Source organism: Leptonotus elevatus, chromosome 5, assembly GCF_054856555.1.
Source record: "Leptonotus elevatus isolate MCC_2025b chromosome 5, RoL_Lele_1.0, whole genome shotgun sequence".
NCBI lineage: Eukaryota > Metazoa > Chordata > Actinopteri > Syngnathiformes > Syngnathidae > Leptonotus > Leptonotus elevatus.
The window spans coordinates 16,767,395-16,783,326 of NC_141243.1; the positions used below are offsets into that span (position 1 = coordinate 16,767,395).

A 15,932-nucleotide genomic window follows, 5' to 3' on the forward strand; every position below is an offset into this window, starting at 1 on the left:
TTGAACATGCACTGCATTTGAAGCAGCAACTGAGCAGTGTCTCACCCTGTCTTGTTTATCAAATGTTCATCAAAATAGTTCTTGGGGGAGATGCAATATGAGAACAAGGTTCAAGATGGCCACTATTCAGCCAGTCCTTTAGTCCAAAAACAACTACACTGATGTTCATTAATCGCAGTCATGCAATCTAGCTCAAACGTGCAATCTCGAGGAGAAAAACACTTGTGCAACTTATAATAAACCATCTTCAGCCAAAAACCGCATCCAGACCATGTTTGCTTGTCTTCCAATGGAAATGTGAAGGACAAGAAACAAGAAGAGGGGAGCTTTTTGTTTGTTTTGTTTTGTTTTGTGTTGTGTTGTTTTGTTTAATTGATGACATGACGGTGCCCTCTCAGGCTTCCACCAGCTGACTGGCTCAATGGAATAACGTATGAGCCAGAGATAAATAGACATGACTGTGGCACCTGGAAAAAGGGGATGGGACTCCTGTTGCCTTGGCAGCGAGATTCCTTGCATGCTCATTGGTTGGCACGGTTTGGGTCACTGAAGGGGTGGGCGGTTTATGGGGTGTATAAAGAACATGTGTCGTTTGACAGGTCCTAAGGAAGGACTGGAAGAAAGAACACTTGTTTGCTGTTTTGTTTTATTATCTGAATGACATTTTGACACTTTCGGGCCCCTTGGAAAGAATACAGAACAGAACATTTGAAATTCATGCAGAGCTAAAAGTTGTGGTATTGGTCCAACTGCAGCCAGTTACAATTGCGGCAATGCCTGGTGTTAACTTGGACTTCCAGGCAGCCCCAGAGGGTCCGGACACACTAGGCAGCCCAGATAGTGCTTGTTCTGCGTCTGGCCTCGAGGAGGTCATCGGGGATCTGCTTTCACAGCAAGAGCTTGAAGAAGAGCAGTTTGGTGAGAGGAATTTTGAATTAGCACTAAAATGTGTGGTGGAGGAGATCCACAATGACCTCAAGTTATTTAGAAAGCAAGTGGATTTACAGCTGGAGCAAGCAGAAGTTCAGATAAGGCCTGTGGCGCAGGTGCTGGCGAGTTTGCAAGAGGAAAACTTGAGGCTGAGGATTCAACAGGAGAGGTTGGTGAGGCAAGTCGAGGCTCTTTGCCAGGCGATGGGGATTCCTGATCCTCCTTCACAAGTCATCTCAAACCCCACCTCCAATTCTGCAACCCCGATTGAACCGCCTCATACAGTCCATGAGGAAAATTCTAATATTTCAACTGGGGATGCTCCGCCTGTTGAAGCCCTGGAAAGGAAACCAAAAACCCAGGACCTGGAATCTGCGTCAAAATGCACAGATGCAACACCAGATTCGCAACCCGAGCCTGCGGCAATCTCTCACCCTCCAGCCTTTGCATCCTGCCGCTCTCTATCTGCTCCCGCCTTGATGGGAAACGTTTCATGGAAGAGCAGCATGGTACGCTGCATATTATGGTTCTGTGTAATATGCTACTTTACTGGGATTTTTTTTTTCCTATGTGGATGATGGTTGAATGTCACAGGTATGAGTTTTACACATATGCCTGAAATTTACCATAGGCCGGAAATTGGTTTAAAAACGTACTATTGTAGCGCAAACCACTTTACCAAAATTAACATCAAATTCTAAATTCCATTTGATTAGTGTTGGCTGTTTATTTTTGTTAGAGGGGGATAATTGGGAAATTCCTGTTCCTGCTCCTGTACAAATGATGGACTTGGAGAAAACCGACGTAAAGAATAATCAATGATTTGACCAATTGGCCTCAACTGTGCTACAACACAACACCTAAAGCACAGAGTTTGGCAATTTGTCTTCAACGTGACTTGCACACAAAGGTCCTTAAAGATTTTTTCACCCACCGCAGGCCCACACACACATTCTGTCTTTTCTAAATTCAGAGGCTTTGTTTGGCCATGCTGCAACCCAAAACATTCCTTGTCAGTCAAAAGACTCTCAGTCCACCCTGTCGCAGAGGCCACAAGTTCACAAAGATTTGGTCAACAGTGACCAAATGTGACACGCAACATTGGCTTGTCTTGACGACGTTCCTCTCTGGGGAGACCCGGACGGGCTTGGGCCTTCCTAGAAGAGTGGTGGACGGGATAGAGACAGCTGTCTGAGCTAAATCCGGGCCTGGACCTGATTACGGCAAAAGCACAGAGGCCGCAGCTACAGTGGTCTTCCACAGGCATTCAGCACTAAGTGAACATTTTAAGAGGCGTTTTGTTTAGGATTCATGGTCACTGAATATATTTTGGTACACGCCTAAGGCGTTTCCCTCCCAAGCAACTACAACAAGGTACTTTCATTATCACAAATGTTTCCCACAGCGTTCCAGCCTAAACAAATACACAAAGAATTTACTATACTTCAACTACAGTGGGTTAATTAAAAGAGATTTACTTTGGTCACCAGTCAGTGGAGTCTTTTTTGTTTTATACTTGCTCAGCATGATTGTTGGGGTTAGATGTTTTTTTTTTTTTTTACTGTAACATGCTAGTAAGCTTTAGCCACCTCCTAAGTGTACTTAGTAATGTTGGTTTATATACAACTGCACATATTTATACTTACTGTGTTTAGAACCTTTCAACTTGGTGCACATTTCCGAATGGCTTTAATGTCTTCTATAAAGTGGATATATGTTTCTCCTGTGTGATATGCCGAATGGTGTTACATAAACGGTGAGTTCCCGGCAGCTCGGTCACATTTACAAACCCATTGTCAGTCACACTTGATGAACAAGTGACTCTCACTGTCTCGCTTTCTGACATGGCCGGATGGGGCCGGGGGTGGACGAAATAATGAGCTATGTGGAGTGGGCTGTCTTTGTCGGAGAAGAGAAGATTACCAGAAGGAGGGAAAGATGTGGGCTTTGAAACCAAGTTCACTGATTCAGGCCTATTATGGTGTTCACCTAAATCCTTCTGTGTGCCTATTACTTCCTGAATGTCAACAAACTTTGGTTGTGTTTTCTTAACATCACCCTGGTCTCATAATGATAAAATTTAACATTCTGTGCTTCAGGCTAGCAGATTCACGTTGCATCCAACTATGGTCACAATTTAGCATTCTCACACTAAATAATTTAACATCCTGTATTGTGCATGTTCTTGCTCTTATTGTCTCGTGTTTCGTCTCGAGCAGATGGAGACGGAGCCTGTCAATGCCTCAGAGCCGGTGTTTTCATCCGGCCCGTCGGTCCAAGTGCACATCCCCACCATCCCAAATGGTTCCACCATGCAGGCCAATGCTGACGAGTGTCCCGGAAAAGTGACTGCTGACCAGTTGGCTGCTATAGAGGATGAAGAACTCCTCGATAAAATGGTACTTCACACCCACGTTATGATTCTGAATGATTTATAAATCCACTTAGTGACAAATACAGCCGCTACGGACACGCGCAGGGTTTGTGTATGTGCAGTAAATCTCGTCAACTGGGTTATATTTGGAAAATTCACAGCCTGTTGCTGTGTGTTGGCACATTATCATAATCAGAGCAGCGTGCATAAACAGTTGTGACCCCCTTTGTGTAAGGACTAACCTCTCATTGTTGCTATGTGTATCTCTTCCAACAGCTTGATGAGTCCAAAGATTTTGAGGAAAGGAAAATGATCCGTGCAGCCATGAGGGATCTTCGCAAGAAAAAGAGAGGTAACAAAGCCATTATAACTGTCATGGGTCACACAACGTCTCTAAAATGCGAACCTCAAAGTCACCAAGGCAAGGATGGGCTGTACATTGTAAACAAGCTTAGTGGTCATTTCCCAAATATTTCCGTTCATTCTGCTCTCAGAGGCCATGCTGGGGTGTACTCAAGAAGAAATCGGTAGGACAGGTTGGTTTGCAGTGCAGTTTAACAGCTAATATGCGTGCGTTTTGTATTTTGCGTGTGTGATATGTGCAACATACCACCATCGTCCAAAACTTTTAATGCAATAAATCTCACAACTGTGTGTTGGCTATGCAAGGATAGTTTAATACAGGAGTCTCCCTCTCCGGTCCTCGAAAGCCCCTATACAGCCTGTTTTCCATGTTTCCCTCCTTCAACACACCTGAATCAAATTATCTGGTGTGTTGGAGGAGGGAAAACCGGCCGGATACGGGGTCTCGGTTACCGGACTTGGAGACTCCTTTTTTGATGCATGCCTCTTTATTTTTGTTTGAGAAATGTGTTTCCCAGTCACCACATCAGGTGTTCTGAAACTTCACACATCTAGTTCATTCATCAAGATGAGTCAACTGATGTATGAAACTCTTAAGTGCATGACACACTCATTCTAAACTATCTTAACTGTAACATTTCCAAGTAAAGGTTTAAATCATTTGGAACTTCAAAATAAATTTATTGTGATCATTATGTATTGTCACTGTGATTTTTTTTACACTCGTCAGCATTCAAAAATAATTATGCACTTTCCCTCAGAAGCCCTTATTTGTGAAAGCAAATGGTTATTCCTAAGTATTATCTCCTCACTCTGTTTTTGTCCACTGATTTCATTATTTCATCTCCTTTCCAGACCAGAGAGAAAAAGAACGTGAGACTCGTCTGCAGGAGCTCCGGCAGCAGAGAGACGAGCGTCGCGCAGGAGTCGGAGCGGGAGAAGTGGTGATGAGGAAGGTGGAGAAGTCGGCTGATGGCTCCACCCTTAGCCAAGTCACCAAGATGGACCGCTTTGCTCAGTCCGGTATTCTTGCCATTTTGCTAAAATCATGCATTTGATTGAACCTGTTGAAAATATAAGAACTGCAATTGTCAACTGTCAACCGTCTAGATGATGGGAGCAGATCATCTCGCAGCACTGTTGTTGAGGCTAGTTATGTGCAGAAAACAGACAGTGAGTTGTCCCTTTTCCCCCTCATTTAATCAATTCCATTCATACACTCCGTGTTTTGCTTGAGTGTTTTAGTAACATGTCTTTTTCAACATTTTAGGAGGGACAGTCCAGTCTAAATCTTACAGCTACTCATCCTCCTCCTCCTCTAATACAAGCAAAAAAGTTGGCAGGTGAGTTGTTAACCCCTTTGCACAATATTATCCCACCAGTGGTTAAATGGATGGAATTCATAGTTTTATTTTCCAAAAGTAATAAAATGTACAAATTCATTACATGAGCCAAAAGTGGTATATCTTTCTTCAATTTGAATTAGGTTGTGCTATTTTTGAAATACATTTTTTACCTTATCATTGGAACCTCGTTTTTTTTACACAAATGACAAAATTATTTATATCAACAACAAATTTTGTTAAATTGGTCCTTTACCAGTAATTGAGACAATAAAGTGGTAAAAAAGGTGATGTGAAGGGATTTTGTTTATATTTAATTATTGACAACAACAAAAAAATCTCTGTTTTAAAGTATCCATACCCTTAATACAGCCATATCCGATATTGCAAGTATATAATTGATTAGAATATACTAAATACTGTTAGAAATCAACTGGTTCCTTGAATGGTTAAAAAAATAAAGTGTTTGGTGAAAATTAAAATCTGCTATATTAATGATTTCCCAAATGTTAATAAACAAACAAACAAAAAATAAGTCGTTTTCAGCCAAACATCATTCAAAGCCAAACAAACAAAAAACATAATTCAACAAAATGAACTTGCCCAAGGGTACGAGTCATTTTGGGCTTAGCTGTACATCCAGTAACAAACAATTTGAGGATGCCCACTGGGATGCAATGTAGTTGTCAGTCACCACTTCACTCATCAAGTGTCATGCATTTGGTTATTTCAGTGTGTTTGATCGCGAGGACGAGTCGTCGTCTCGCAGCGGCGGGTTGGCGGCGGTGGAGCGAAGGCAGGCCGAGAGGCGCAAGGAGCTGATGAGGGCGCAGACTTTGCCCAAGACCTCGGCCATGCAGGCCCGCAAAGCCATGATGGAGAAGTTTGAGAAGGAGGGAGGCAGGTGAGGATAAATACCAAGATAACCCAACCAAAGAAAGAAAAGAACTAGAAAGTATGACCTCAACTTTCCTTTTTAAGCCCGGGACATCAGGTGGTCTCCAAAGTAAACAAGGTGCAGCGTTCCACCAGCTTTGGCGTACCTAACGCCAACTCCATCAAGCAGATGCTTCTCGACTGGTGCCGTGCCAAGACCCGCTCATATGAGGTGAACCTCGCAGCCACGTGCTCGCCACTCTCCTTTCATGCCACCCATTAAAAGTCCAACTCAACCCGCTAATGCGCACAAGGCCGGGATCATATCTAACTACCCAGGGAATGTTTCCATCACTTAACTGCTTTTGTTTTTCTCTCCCCGGTCAGCATGTGGATATACAAAACTTCTCATCCAGCTGGAGCAACGGCATGGCGTTCTGCGCCCTGGTGCACAACTTCTTTCCAGAGGCCTTCGACTACAGCTCCCTGAGTCCCAGCAACCGCAGGCAAAACTTTGAGGTGGCCTTCAGCAATGCAGAGTGAGTTGAAAAACGCAACCAGGTCGACTCCTAGACATGGTGACGGCTATTTTCTGCTATTTTGTTTTTCCTTATTTAGCAACACAAGCGAGGGGCCAAGAATAAATGTTGCAGCCATTGTTTTATTTATTTCAAATCTCATGGAAAATGTATTAAAATGCCAAACGAGTGCAGTGCACTTTTTACACATTGAACAGCATTCCTTTTTAATACGGAGTGTCCTCAGTTTACGACAGTCCAAGGCTACCAACTGCACGCCGTAAGAATATGCTCGGTTACCGCCGTCGGTTTTTTTTTCTCCATTTGATTGTTTCATATTTATGACTTCAAGTTTATTACCGTTATGAATGGCATGCAACGAACTAGTTTGCACAGCGGCATCTGAATACATGATCACAATCCCATGGCATAGGAAGGCACGCTTAGTCATCGCTTTACTTACAGTTTTTGTTAGGGATGTTTGATACCTTTTTTTCCCAGACAGCCCAGACATCAGCATAACTAATCATTTCTTGAATAGTCACCGATACCAAGTACCGATACCACTAGTACTTTTGATCAGGAGTATCAAAATTAGTGTGTTAATTTAGACTTAATTTAAAGTTTCTTTAATGCCAACCATTTTTATTTATTTTTTTTAATGCGCGATTAATGACTGCCCCTTACTTGGAAAGCCTGTACTGGGGGAATTCTAGTCGCAACGCAGAAGACACGCCCACGGCAAAATTTTGCAGTAATAATAATGCATATATTTGGAAAGACTGGGGTAAGCTGTATTTTACTCTTTTTTTTTTCTTTTTTTTTTATGTGCAGAATTGCAGAATATACTTCATGTTAAAGATTAGATAGCTCTTAATATGAAAAGAAGAATGCACTGTGCTGTCACCGTCTAAAAAATACAATTATGCCATCGAGTGGCAGAAAAATGACCAACACAAATCAAGATCACACTAGTTTTTTACAGTACAGTAAAAAAAAAAATTTTAACTAAATTTTCTGAATTATTATTAAATTACTGTATCAATGACTAAAATATGCAGCCATTTTTCTATTATTTTAAAATGTTTCCACTTTTATGCTAACAAGAGTATAAAAACTAAAAAAATACATTTTATTGTACATTTAGAAGAAATATTAAATGTACAATTTATCGTGAGTTAACTATTGAAGTTGTGTGAATAATTACGATTAATTAATTTCTAGTTCCTGATTATAAAACAATATAGAAATAAGGCCTGGTATCAGACTGATACTTGGTATCAGTACTTGTCTGTCCCATTTTTGTTTTATGACCTAGAAGTGTTTGTTTGTTTTTTAATACATATATTTGTTGTCATTCTGACTCAACTACTGCAATAGTGCAGGGTTGTGATACACTATGGCACATTCTCTTGTTTGGGTTCCATTGCAATTGCAGGGACTGAACTCAGCCATAAACGGAGGACCCCTGGTACAGAAACAAAAGAGACAATAACTCAAGATGGAAATAACTGAAAACAAATAAAAAAAACAATAGCTTGATATTAATTATTTTTTATTACCACTACGACTCCCGCCATCTCATCTCCTTTCAAAGAAACACCGTCAAAAAAAAAAAAACACAACGTTGCGATTTCGTCTCTTTTCTTTTTCGTCTTCTTCCCACGCTCATTTTGATTTCTCCTGTCATCCAACCATACCTGTGATGTCACCCATGTTTTGTGCACCACGTCCACACTGGTTAGTGATTTATGGACTGCCACCTGACCACAGTCACCACCCGTGTGCTTGTGTGTGGATGTGCACTCTTCACATGTGCTGACACCACTTGCATTTTTGTTGTTATCTGAACACACACACTACACACACACACACGTATGGTTTTCTTTCCGTCACCTTATAGTTAGTAGTCAAATTTTGAATGCAAAAAAAAGGCTAAATGAGCATCGTCTGATGCTCATTTGGCAGTTTATGTCTTTGTGTATTCTATGCCACATGTATGATCATTATGATGTTTAAGAAGCATGCCAACACATGTCTACTTGTGTGAACACTGAGAATGTAATGTTTGTTTGTCTCTCTCTGTTTTTTGTGTCCACTGAATCTGTATCATGGCTGCTCACTGCATCATCTGTATTATCTCCTTCATGTCTTTCCCACCTGTTGTTGTCCTCCTCTTCCTCTTTTCTGTCCTTTTTCCCTGCTCCATTCCTCGTATCGTCCGCCTCCTCCTTTCTGCCTGTCCATCTTTCCCGTTCCTTGCCGGGCTCAGGAAATTAGTGGACTGTCCGCAGCTGCTGGACGTGGACGACATGGTGAAGATGCGCGAGCCCGATTGGAAGTGCGTGTACACGTACCTGCAGGAGTTCTACAGGGGCCTGGTGACCAAGGGCCTGGTTAAAACCAAAAACTCCTCCTAAAGTCGCACCCCAGCCTAAAAGCGAACCCATGGTGAGAGAGGGAAAAGGAAAAGCCTCAGAGCATGTCTTGTTAAATGTACATGAAATGTCAGGACATTTAGTTCATGTTTTGGACGAGCCAAACATGGTATGCTCATGTCCCTTTGTGCATATTATCCAGACTTTGACTGAGGCATCCGGCCAGGTTGACCTGCTCTTTAAAACACTCTAAAAGGAATAAATGTATCACAGTGTTTCAAACAGACAGCTCCGGAGACAAAACAGGGGGAAAAAAAGAAATCGGAAAGCTTGTGTTGTAGTTCTTTTAATCAAGTGATAGTTTACATGTGTTTATGCATTAGGCTTCCAAAGCCTTTTAAAGATGCTCTTAAAGCAAGAATGGTTCATGTCGGTGATTGCTAAAATAGCGGGACTCGTTCTGCTATGTTGATGTTTACGTTCTCATGCAGGAGGGCAGACTGTTTATCGTTGACATTTTTGATCGACGGCATTGTGGAGAAAGCTGAGAGATACAAACATACTGCCACCATGTGGTCAATAGGTGTAGTGCTCACACGTGAACCTTTTGATAGTAGCTTTTGCAAAATGTTGGCTTATTAAAGCCAATTCTCAGTTTGATTTACTTTAGCCTTTCCGTTCATCAAATAGAAAGACGGTGGTCGTTTTCGCTTGCTCTTGCTGTGTCGTTGACTCCCCCTCCCCCTCCCAGGACGTATGCCAACTGCATGCCGTTGCTGGAAGTGGAGGACATGATGATCATGGGAAACAAACCCGACTCCAAGTGCGTGTTCACCTACGTGCAGTCTCTGATCAACCACCTGCGCAGGCACGAGATGGCCATGGGGCGGCCCTCTGACCTTTGACCTACACGTCGTGACCAACGTTGGGCCTCGGTGTGGCGGTTCACACCTTCGGTAACGGACAAAGCAGAGTGGGTTGTGTGCGTGTGTGTGTTAAATATTTCAGTCAGCAGTGTTGATGAAAATGCCGTACAAGATAGTGTTATAGGAGCTAACTTTTGAAACTTAATATTTTCAACACAACCATCCTTTTTGTTGCTATTTTTAAATTCAGCTGTATGCTAGTGACACACAGCAATCTACACGATTTTTCTTTGTAACTTATTTATACATATATTTTCTATTGTAAAATCGGTGTCATCAGTCCCACTATTATTGGCGGTTAATGTTGGTACTTTCACATTTTTGACCCAACTCTGGTCACTTTAGTTTAAGTTATTATTCGTCTTTGGGTGTCAGTTAGCATATTCCTATTTAAAACATTCGCACTGGGTTGTTTATTTGTAGTACAGATTCATATCGGTGTAAGCTCAGCTGTCTGAAGGCTCGCTCGCTCGCTACTGAACACGAACATCAAGTTTGGACAAAACTTGTGTACTGTCCGTGTATGTCACAATGACAAATGATCAACGATCTTGCCACCACCATCATCACGTTTGTTTCTTCTTAATGGTGGGCAATTAGGGAAAAGGGACAACTCCAGCTGTGATCGATAAGAAAAAGAAAGCTGCGGTTTAAGGTGTTTTTGTAGGCCCGATGAGCTCCAGCTCTCAGTGGAAACAAAAAACTGCTAAACAAACACGAGTGCATGTGTATATTTTACAGCTAAAAGAATTTTTAAGTGAAGATTTTGATGTTTTCATGTCTACAATTTGCAATGTTTTAAGTTCTTTGTTGGATAAAAACCAAATGTATTCACCCTTATTGTGTATCTGTGAAATGTTACCCACCTAAGAGAAAAACTTTCCACAAAGCAGGGAGTGCTGTACATACTTGTAAGAGCTCAAACACTTTCATGTTTCTGTGCACTTTGTTAAAGTAGACAATATTAAGTATTGTACTCTTTGCGTGTTCAATTAACTGAATGGTGAGATTCTGTTGAAGAAGTTCCTTTGCAAAGGTTTTAATTACCAGAAGCTTCTGGTCGCACATTTAAAGTCACCCAAGCAGTGCTTCGTTCAAATGTGGCTCTCTCTCCAGCTCACATCGTTATTTATTCACAAAAAGGGTTCTAAAAAAAGGTCAGCCCACAACACACCTGGTTACAACTAAATACAAGAGAATCCGTTCCCATGGATATAAATCAGATTAAAAGAATACAATAATAATAAGCCTGACTCCCTTGGTGACACAGCAAAATCCCCGGAACCTCCCTTTAGATTACGGAATGAATAGACAGACCCGTTGCTCTTTCTCATGAAAGTAACACAGATAAAAATATAGGTCTATTCATACAGCCATACTGAGTTAACATAATTATATACGGCTAAAATATAATTTAAAACTAAAAAACAATGTTAATAACTCATCAACTTCAATGTGAATTCATTAAAGCAGACAAACGGATTTGTGTGTGTGGGATTATTGCTCTTTGGGGTCTAAGGGGCATCATACTAGGTAACTCTCATTTGCTTAACACACTGCTGAAGAGCGTTCTGTATAGGCGCAAGATGATTTATGATGAAAGCTTTTAGAAAGATCAGAAGGATTAATTGATGCACTTTGTGTGCAGTTCTACCCAGAAGCATAATTAGCATAATTTTGAAAACATATTTTTGTGAGGAGTGACTCTTTTCATACCGTTTTAAGAAAAACTTGTGAAATGGAAAAAAAAGAAGGCATATTTTTACAATGGATCTATATCCTATCAATAAATTTATCAATTAAAAAAAAATAGACAAAACTTGTTTTTTTGACAGAGACCCTCATTAGCCAATAATTAAGGTAATCCTGAATTATATTAATGATTGTTCCACATACTATTGGTGGGCCAACATACAAAATTGTATCATGAAAAAGTTAATTTATTTTGATAATTCCATTCAAAACTTTCATAATTATGGATTCAGGGTCCACAATTTGTGTTTAAGTATTTGTTTCACATAATTAGGGCTTCCAGCTCCTAAAACCCACAAAAACAGGATTTAATTTTGGGGGGAATGCTAGTGAGAACAAAGGCAATGATTAAGCCAAAGGGGGGGTTCCTTTTTGGAAAACACCCCCCAATGCAGAACTGAGAAATTCACATGGTGTCGTTTTTAATCATTTTTTTGTGGGTTTTATGAGTTGGAAACCCAAATTATGTAAAAAAAATAAAATAAACTACTTGAACTCGAATTGTGAGCCCTGAATCTATATGAAAGTTTGACTTTTTGAATGGAAATATGGAAATAAATAACTTTTCCACAATACTATTTTTTTGAAATCCTGTTATTGTGGGCTTATGAGCTGGAAGTCCAAATTATATAATAAAAAATAAACAAATACTTCAATTGTGGGCCTTAAATCTACAAATGTTTGACTTTTTGAATGGAATTATGGAAATAGATGACTTTTCCACAATACTTTTTCTAGGGTCTGTACAAGCCTGTACTCACCCCCAATTGTAGTCGACTTTCTCAAGTAAAACCATAAAGCATTTGTTGACATTTTATTCTTTTAGTGGTTACACTTGAATCTTATTGCGTTTAGCAGCCCACCCACCAGTTACATGTAGCATCAGCCTCAGACCAATCAACAGATTTTTAGCCTGCGGCTTCATTAGGTAGCTCAGTGGGTCGGTAGCAGACACAAATGGACACAAGTAAGGCAAACAAAGACAGTCGACACATGGCGACAAATGGCATGAACTATATCTGTTCAAAAAAAAAAAAAAGTCAAGATTTTTTTTTTTGGGCAGTCCCATATTGTAGCATTGTTATAGGTCAGTGCGCTGGGCCTCGGGTTCAGGCTCTGAGGCGGCGGCGTCACTCTGAGTGACCACAGAGGCGGTGGTGGACTTGGACGTTGGCTCATTTTTAAACGGGCTGTCTTTGGCGGGAGCTAAGCGGAACTCTTCTGGCACTTCGTCATCTGCATTAGCCTTTTTGTAGAAGCCCAGTTTGTACAGAAGCTCGTTGATCTCCGAGCGCGTCATGTCGGACAAGGGTATCCGCTGAGGAAAACAAAAATGTGTTTGCCATGACACCAATGCTTAGATCACCTAGCAGTTGCTAAATAAGACAATGTAGTGCAATTGCAACCTGCCATCAGAGCACGTGCAGACATTTCAGTGAACTTACATCAAGCTCTTCGTAGTAATGGTTCAGGAGGACAAGCTCAGGGTCGGCCCCAGGAATGTGCTTCATTACCAGGTTATGGCTGAGGGAGTCCTGGTCAAGGGCCAATGGACGTCCAATGCTGATTACAGACACATACAGTACTGTGGCACAAGGCTACTACTTGATTTGCTGTGATCAGTGCCATTATATCTCTAGATTGTCTCAGTAGAGCACATTTGTTTGTCCCAATATTTGACAGTTTTAATTCAATTAAACTGATTATAATCCCTCAGGATTATTATGCCATTACTCCTTACATCTAATTTTGTCGCTAAAGGATACTAAAGCGGAATGTCCTCGACCACAAAGGCTTTGACCTGCACACAAAAAAGTGGACATTCAGTGACATGTCTTCCAGAGATGATGGACATTTTTAACTCATTCTCTGCCATTGACGACTATAGACGTCATAAATTATTATTATTATTTTTTTTTTTTTAATCAACATTTTTTCCACTTTTGTTAAGAGTATGAAAACCTAGAAATCTTTTTTTAGGGTACATTTAGAACAGATATAAAATTTGTGATTAATCGTGAGTTAACTAGTGAAGTCATGCGATTAATTAAATAAGATAAAAAAATCTTAATCACCTGACACCCCTAATTTTTTAATAATCTTTTCTTTAAAAAAAATATTCCCCCCCAATTCTTTTTTTTTTTTTTTTTTTTTACAAAGTATTTAAAATTAGGGGCATTTTTAATCGTAATTATTCGCATGACAAATTTTATATCGGTTCTAATAAGATTTTTAAAAAAACCCTAGGTTTTCATAATCTTGTTAACAAAAGTGGGAAAAAATTTACACTAAGAAATAGTTATAATGAATTTTTGACATCTATAACCGTCAATGGCAGCGAATGAGTTAAGGGAGGACATTTTTGTTAATGTGACATAATTTACCTCTATGAGCTTGTTCAACTGTCATCCACCACATGTCTGGAAAGAGACAATCATTAGAAACACTTGTATATTTCAAAGCACGGACAATATCAAACAATCTGGCTTAAAGGACACAAAAGTGGCATTGCTTCTTCGAAACTGTTAACCACGCCAGAGTACTGCGGGAACTCAAGTGCAAACCAAAGGGAATTCTAAGGGTTAATTAAACATCAGAAGCATGCTCTCCAAAAGGGATCAAATTTCCACTCCTTATGGACTCCATGTTGGATTACCGGTTTGACTGAATCCTGGCTACATAACAATATACCCACCAATATGATTGCCATTGAAGGTTATCAATGTTTTTGATTGTGTATCAAGTGTAAAAGCTCAACCAGGGACGGGGGTTTAAATTAAATTAACATCTGAGGGGAATAGTAATGTGCTACATTTTCTACATTAAATACATATACTTAAGTAATCATTTATTGTGGCTACAGTTGCCTCCAATATGTATTAGTGATATTGTTGGACAATATTAATTTGCACGTTCATATTTTTATATTTTTGATTATTAGGCTTTTCACAGAGTATGTTTTTGGCTATTCTCATATGTCTGTATATCATATTGTTTTGTTAAATTTCAAAAAAAACTAAAAAGCACTGTAACCTATACACTTTGAATTCACAGTTGTGCAACTTGTTGCTCTGTAATATGAAGTTGATCATCAAAATTCACAGCAGCCAGAGCTTATATCACAGTCACATGTTGGACACGTACATTTAAAAGTTGCATTTTAGATTCATCCTGAAATTCGACCAGAATTACCAAAATCCTTAACATTTTGTGACTTGGGAAACATTTCCATTCCTTCCTCAACTTTCCATGCCCTGTGGGAAAGACGCTCAACTTATTTTATGCAAACGTGAGATCCGGGTTTCGAGTTGCGGGCGTAACCGACCCAACAATAGTGACAGATGGCACGCTTTTGTTAAAACTATGCAGGCAAGCCAGTTAATGGCATTCACCTGAGGAAATACCTCATGTTGCTTTCCAATATTTCATCCCACCTACACACGTCCTATTCTGCATACTATGTACAGTACTTTAAACGTACATATATTGCACGTAGGAACACGCTATTTTGCCAACGCGTTGTTTTTTGTGCTGTAGCTGTTTATTTTTATATGTATTTTTTTAACAGCTGCAGCTGTTTAATACTCCTTACGCATGCGCACATCGGCATTCTTTCACGCCAAACGCAGAAGAAAACATTCATTGAAATCATTACAGGTGGTTCCCCCATTTACGACCGGTTCGGTACGTACGTCGGAACGCATCGTACTCTATCACTAACCTATGCTAACTACAAACTCATAATTACAGCAAAATTGTTTAAGAGGCCATACACGTCAATGTATACGTATTCTCGCGCCGTTCGTAACTGTCGAAATGTCGTAAAGCGAGAACCCCCACGGCTACGCCGCTCTGATCTGTACAGTACCTCCACCCTGGCTCTAGCCAGGCCATCCAGTTTTTTGACGTCCACCTCATATGAAAACGCACAGGAAAGCAGACTGAGCAGCAGCAGCCACATTGTTCGGAACCAGAACCAGCGGCTACCCACGAACTGCTACGAACGCCGCGCACACCTGAAGATGTGCAGCAGAAGTGAGGATGAGGAAGGAGGAGCAGGGGGAGGATCCTACTTGGTGATGTCACATCCGGATCGCGTGCCACGTCAAAGGTTTACCGCTGGAAGAAAATGGGCGTGGTCGAAGGAGAAGCTATATTTTCATTACAATACAGTACTTTTTATTAGGTTAACGCATAATAGAAATGATCTATCTATCTATCTATCTATCTATCTTGAGATAAATCAGAAGTCATGGAAAATCAGTGCAAGCAAAATATTTAAAATAGCCTACTGTATGTACAATTAGTGTTCAATTGTTGTCTGCAGATGCTGTATTACAATTATTTTTCCCCCCACAAAATGTCCAATTGCAATTTCCGTGCAGAATTCCTTTCACTATGAAAAACAAAACAAATCAATTCAGCAATACCTATGACGTTGACGTTTTAGTCTTTTTCTTTTTCTTTTTTTT

General features: G+C 40.3%; 2 protein-coding genes across 6 annotated transcripts in view; one reads left to right on the forward strand and one right to left on the reverse strand.

Moving 5' to 3' along the window:
• The window catches only part of smtnb (smoothelin b), a 45,326-nt gene extending 34,650 nt beyond the window's left edge, over positions 1-10,676 (forward strand). For 2 of the 5 annotated variants that reach the window (XM_086075611.1, XM_086075616.1), the window contains 10 exons: positions 3,150-3,329; positions 3,581-3,656; positions 3,799-3,840; positions 4,523-4,690; positions 4,778-4,840; positions 4,938-5,010; positions 5,744-5,914; positions 5,992-6,118; positions 6,274-6,425; positions 9,534-10,676. In XM_086075611.1, the coding sequence (XP_085931737.1) occupies positions 3,150-3,329; positions 3,581-3,656; positions 3,799-3,840; positions 4,523-4,690; positions 4,778-4,840; positions 4,938-5,010; positions 5,744-5,914; positions 5,992-6,118; positions 6,274-6,425; positions 9,534-9,687 (1,206 nt within the window). In that variant the 3' untranslated portion in view covers positions 9,688-10,676. Of the gene's footprint in view, positions 1-3,149; positions 3,330-3,580; positions 3,657-3,798; positions 3,841-4,522; positions 4,691-4,777; positions 4,841-4,937; positions 5,011-5,743; positions 5,915-5,991; positions 6,119-6,273; positions 6,426-8,676; positions 8,856-9,533 lie in introns of all 5 variants that reach the window. The other 3 variants (XM_086075612.1, XM_086075614.1, XM_086075615.1) reach the window with 3 other exon arrangements.
• Positions 10,677-12,261: 1,585 nt separating this feature from the next.
• Positions 12,262-15,526, reverse strand: selenom (selenoprotein M). The gene is made up of 5 exons (XM_086075617.1): positions 15,329-15,526; positions 13,845-13,880; positions 13,227-13,261; positions 12,906-12,984; positions 12,262-12,778 (listed from the first exon to the last, which is right to left on the reverse strand). The coding sequence occupies exons 1-5, from the start codon at positions 15,419-15,421 to the stop codon at positions 12,542-12,544; spliced, it is 480 nt and encodes a 159-aa protein (XP_085931743.1). The 5' UTR covers positions 15,422-15,526; the 3' UTR covers positions 12,262-12,541.
• Between the last annotated feature and the right edge of the window lie 406 nt (positions 15,527-15,932).